Source organism: Sinocyclocheilus grahami, unplaced genomic scaffold (genome assembly GCF_001515645.1).
Source record: "Sinocyclocheilus grahami isolate Dianchi unplaced genomic scaffold, SAMN03320097.WGS_v1.1 scaffold817.1, whole genome shotgun sequence".
Taxonomy (NCBI): Eukaryota; Metazoa; Chordata; class Actinopteri; order Cypriniformes; family Cyprinidae; genus Sinocyclocheilus; species Sinocyclocheilus grahami.
Window position 1 is genome coordinate 418,380 of NW_015505996.1, and position 5,721 is coordinate 424,100.

Sequence of the window (5,721 nt, forward strand, 5' to 3'; positions counted from 1 at the left end):
ATAGGGTTAAGATATATAACTTTTTATTTTTATTTTTATTTTTTTTACGAATTATCCAAATAATGTTTAGTCCTAGAAAGCTATTATTATCAGATCACGTGAGCATAACATGCGGTTAGACAGCCAGTCTACTGATAGACAGGACATGCATTGGTGTGGATTTTAATAGAGTTACTGTTGTATTTATAGTTATATATATATATATAAAATATTATAAGACCCAAATAAATAAATGAACTAACTGAAGGCACAAAACCCATGTGATTAGACTTTATTAGTACTATATTATTTGCAGTTAAAAAAGGGGGAAATACAAACATTTAGAAAATGTAAAAAATAATTGCCTGATGCCATAGATATCTGGTAACAATTTTGTAACCATATTCTTATTTTATTGTAGAAATAATCAGTGTTGTTTTAGTATCATTGATGCAATATTGGGTTAGATTTTTCTGTTTTATTTATAATTTTAGTATTTAGAATGTAATCAATTTATTTATTTTATTTTTTATTAGTCAATGTTTTTTTATTTTAGTGTCAATTTATTTTAGTTTGCATTGATTTTATTTCAAGTAACAACAATGTTTTATGTTTCTAGTTAACTATAATAAGCCTGGAAATAATCATGTTCATTGTATCTTTTTTACCCCCCCCAGAGATTTTGCTGCCGGAATTTGCAACAAGATTAGTGAAATGATTCAAGGTATGTGCTATCGTCATGTGAGTGGTCTTGATGGTTTGGATTAGTGGTCTCCGGTCTGACTGAACTGTGTGTGTTTGACTGAAGGACTGGACACTCCAGTGGAGCTGAAGCTGAAGTTGATCCCGATGCTGCAGCACATGCACCATGATGCCAGTCAGGCCTCGTGCAGCAGGGAGTTACTGCAGGAGCTGGTGTCCTCCTACCCCTCCACACCCATGCTCATCGTCACGCTGCACACCTTCACCCAGCTGGCCACCTCCTCACTCGTCGATATCCCTGAGCAGGTCAGAGCATGTCTACTGTTGTCTTAAAGGGGTCATCGGATGCCCATTTTCCACAAGTAGATATGATTCTTTAGCATCTCAATGAAAAGTCTTTAACATACTTTGGTTGAAATTTCTCCATGGTAGCGTAAAACGACACTCTTTTTACCTTGTCAAAAACAGCAAGACATTTTAGTACATGTCCTTTTAAATGCTAATGAGCTCTGCTGACCCCGTCCCTCTCTTTTGTGGGGTGGCGAGCCGTTCTCTGAGAGACTGTTTACTTTAGCCACGGAACTTGCTAACTAACACTTGTGAAACGCCCCGATGCTTTGATTCGCCTTAGTCATGTGACATGGGTGTTTCGAATCACACTTCGGAGCTGTGTTTCGAAACATCTGCGCTTCGGGATCTCGACACCGTGTCGAAACGTCAGTTTCACGTCAGTCATCCCTAAGGCTGGATCACGAATGATTCGCGCGAACATAAACGCATTTAGGTAGATCGGGGGGCGCATTCCCTTCAAAAACAAACGTAATCGACTGCGTCTTCAGCGGCTCAGATGTCGGGAGTAAATGACGACTGCTATGTTCATTATTACATCCAACAGAACACCTCAATCACTTAGGAGTCATTCTTGTCTATACGTGCTCTAGCGGCGAAACAATGGCGGACTAATGACAGCTCACTCAGGGCGGGTCAATCAACAATCGTGGGAGGGGCCTGGGTCTGTGTGATGTCACAAAAGACAAGAAGCTGAGAACGGCTTGATTTGAGAAAGGGGATATTATTTATAGGGATTTAAAAAAACTACTGGGTGGATTTTTATCGTTTTAGGGTGGATGTGTACAAACACTGCCAACACACATTTACAGTGGGGAAAAAAAGTATTTAGTCAGCCACCAATTGTGCAAGTTCTCCCACTTAAAAAGATGAGAGAGGCCTGTAATTTTCATCATAGGTATACCTCAACTATGAGAGACAAAATGAGAAAAAAAAAATTCAGAAAATCACATTGTAGGATTTTTAAAGAATTTATTTGCAAATTATGGTGGAAAATAAGTATTTGGACATGGGTGTTTCGAATCACACTTCGGAGCTGTGTTTCGAAACATCTGCGCTTCGGGATCTCGACACCGTGTCGAAACGTCAGTTTCACGTCAGTCATCCCTAAGGCTGGATCACGAATGATTCGCGCGAACATAAACGCATTTAGGTAGATCGGGGGGCGCATTCCCTTCAAAAACAAACGTAATCGACTGCGTCTTCAGCGGCTCAGATGTCGGGAGTAAATGACGACTGCTATGTTCATTATTACATCCAACAGAACACCTCAATCACTTAGGAGTCATTCTTGTCTATACGTGCTCTAGCGGCGAAACAATGGCGGACTAATGACAGCTCACTCAGGGCGGGTCAATCAACAATCGTGGGAGGGGCCTGGGTCTGTGTGATGTCACAAAAGACAAGAAGCTGAGAACGGCTTGATTTGAGAAAGGGGATATTATTTATAGGGATTTAAAAAAACTACTGGGTGGATTTTTATCGTTTTAGGGTGGATGTGTACAAACACTGCCAACACACATTTACAGTGGGGAAAAAAAGTATTTAGTCAGCCACCAATTGTGCAAGTTCTCCCACTTAAAAAGATGAGAGAGGCCTGTAATTTTCATCATAGGTATACCTCAACTATGAGAGACAAAATGAGAAAAAAAATCCAGAAAATCACATTGTAGGATTTTTAAAGAATTTATTTGCAAATTATGGTGGAAAACAAGTATTTGGTCAATAACAAAATTTCATCTCAATACTTTGTTATATACACTTTGTTGGCAATGACAGAGGTCAAACATTTTCTGTTGTTTTAATAGTGTTAATGCTACAAAATCAATCAATTTCTTCTTATGTTCACTGTTTTTGCTTGTATGTTAATGTGCAAAATATTTAGAGCAGCAGGACTGATTCTCAGAATCAGAAATATTTTATTTGTTACTGCAGTGTATCCACAGTAACATTTTAAAATCTGCTACCAAGTAGAACATTTCAGTGTACTCTACAAACTGGGTCACAGACAGGAACATCCACTGTAGACAGCTTCATTGATTATAATGGTAACTATTTAGATTTGTCATAATGCATTTCTGTTTTGAGTCTGTTGTTTTGAACTCATTTGACATAATTTGAAGCCATATTTGCACTGGTGCTAGATGTATCTTTTTTTTTTTCTCCCCAAATGATTAATTCAAATGAACAAACATTTCTAGTAGTAGTGGTAGTAGTATTTAGTTCATTGGATTATAAAAAATGCCATTATTCAATGGTACACTACCATTCAAAAGTTTCGGGTGAGTACGTTTTTTTTATTGTTTTTTTATATTAAATGTATACTCAGCAAATATACATTATACAATTATATTGTATATATAATACATATTTCAAGAAATTCTGTTATTTCAAACTTAGTTTTTTCAACGTTGATAATAATAAGAAATGTTTCTTGAGCAGCAAATCAGCATATTAGAATGATTTCTGAAAGATCATGTGACACTGAAGACTGGAGTAATGATGCTGAAAATTCAACTTTACCGTAACAGGAATTAGGGCTGTGCGATATGGACAAAAAAAATGTCTTTGATCAATTTTGCGATTTCGATTTTAATCACGATTTTGACACACACAGACATGCTTTACAGTCATTAATGCATTCAGTGTGAATTTGAAACATATTTCCAATAGAAAACCAATTAGACCTTTATCAAGAAGCTGTTACATGTCTCTAGAACAGACATATGGCAGGAATTTTTTTTTTTGCCATGCATTGGTCATAGAGCTCTTTGTGGCGTTGCCTCAGATGTTGAACTAGATTTGTTGTGCCAAGTTCACACATACTCCATCTGCAGTGCGTATACAGTATGTGTATGCGGTGCAGATGCAGCACGGACTCATTTTGCTTTCGCACAGGACGCGTTTGCAATCCGCTCCTGATTGGCTGTTTACCACAAACACAACATTTATCCATTATTTTGATTTCAAATCCAAACGTTGTTTCTGAAAATGCTAGTTTTTCAGCATTGTGATTCTCTTTTATCACAGTACAGTAATACAATCTTTCATAGACATATTCACGTTTAAAACACACACAGACATGCTTTACAGTCATTAATGCATTCAGTGTGAATTTGAAACATATTTCCAATAGAAAACCAATTAGACCTTTATCAAGAAGCTGTTACATGTCTCTAGAACAGACATATGGCAGGAATTTTTTTTTTTGCCATGCATTGGTCATAGAGCTCTTTGTGGCGTTGCCTCAGATGTTGAACTAGATTTGTTGTGCCAAGTTCACACATACTCCATCTGCAGTGCGTATACAGTATGTGTATGCGGTGCAGATGCAGCACGGACTCATTTTGCTTTCGCACAGGACGCGTTTGCAATCCGCTCCTGATTGGCTGTTTACCACAAACACAACATTTATCCATTATTTTGATTTCAAATCCAAACGTTGTTTCTGAAAATGCTAGTTTTTCAGCATTGTGATTCTCTTTTATCACAGTACAGTAATACAATCTTTCATAGACATATTCACGTTTAAATTCAATAAATATAACTTTGTTTAACTACCACCACGAGTGCCATCTATTATTGCCTTGTTTATCTAAAAGTGCACTTTTCCTTGTTTTAAATCTAGCCAAAAAGCCATGTGTTGACTGTGAAACAGTAGACTTTAAATTATATGCATTTATGGTGTAATTACTAAATTTCCGTGTCAGTCCAAGTTAATTTTTACCGCGAATAATGCGCTGTCACTTTAATTCAGCGAGTGCAGCACAGCAGAAATAGACTCTGTGCTGAAACGATTGCAGCATGACTGCTGTAGACGCACCACTCCTGAAGCGCACTGCCGGACCGCAATCGTATGCAGTGTGAACGCGCGGACAAAATACGCACCACAGACGGAGTGTGTGAACCTGGCGTTACGTTTGTATGCCCGCCCGCCCGGTCTGTTCTGTTCTCGTGCTCCGTTTAGGCGCGCTGCATTCTGATTGGTTCGGATAGCATACTGCGGGAGGTCGGGGCGCGGAAAATCGTGCTGTAAAGCGATTTAGAAATCGCGCACTCTCAAATCACGATTTTATGGCGATTTCGATTAATCGCACAGCCCTAACAGGAATGCATTACCTTTTAAAATGTTTCATAATACAAAACAGTTATTTTAAATTGTAATAATATTTCACAGTATTTATATTTTTAGCTAGGCTATTTTTTTTCAATATATTAGTATTTTTGATCAAATAAATGCATTGATGAAAATAAGAGCTTTCCAAAAAAATCTACATTAAAAAAAATATTACCGACCCCAGATGTTTAAATGGTAGTGTATGCAATATATTTCCAGCAAAAAAAATAAATAAAATTGTTACTATATAATAAAATGGTGATATGATTCCCTTGGCTATGATATTCATTTCAGTTCCTCCTCACACAATTTCTCTCAATTTATTTTTATTTTTTTTTACAGTATTTCTTTTTTCCTTTTTGTCTTATAGATTCATCTGCTTCTCCAGTACTTGAAGGAGGACCCCAGAAAAGCAGTGAAAAGACTCGCCATTCAGGATCTCAAGCTCTTAGCTAAAAAAGCTCCTCACTTGTGGACCAGGAAGAACATACAAGTCAGAGAGTCATGAATAAATGTGGGACAACTGGTTCACTCACTACAATAAATGTAATTTCCAGGTTGTGTGTTTGTAGGTG

General features: G+C 37.4%; 1 protein-coding gene across 1 annotated transcript in view; it reads left to right on the forward strand.

Annotated features, from left to right (window-relative positions):
* The window catches only part of LOC107562299 (integrator complex subunit 7-like), a 13,587-nt gene that overhangs the window by 965 nt on the left and 6,901 nt on the right, over nucleotides 1-5,721 (forward strand). Inside the window, 3 exon segments of the mRNA XM_016246930.1 lie at nucleotides 657-703; nucleotides 788-987; nucleotides 5,517-5,647. Coding sequence (XP_016102416.1) covers nucleotides 657-703; nucleotides 788-987; nucleotides 5,517-5,647 — 378 coding nt within the window.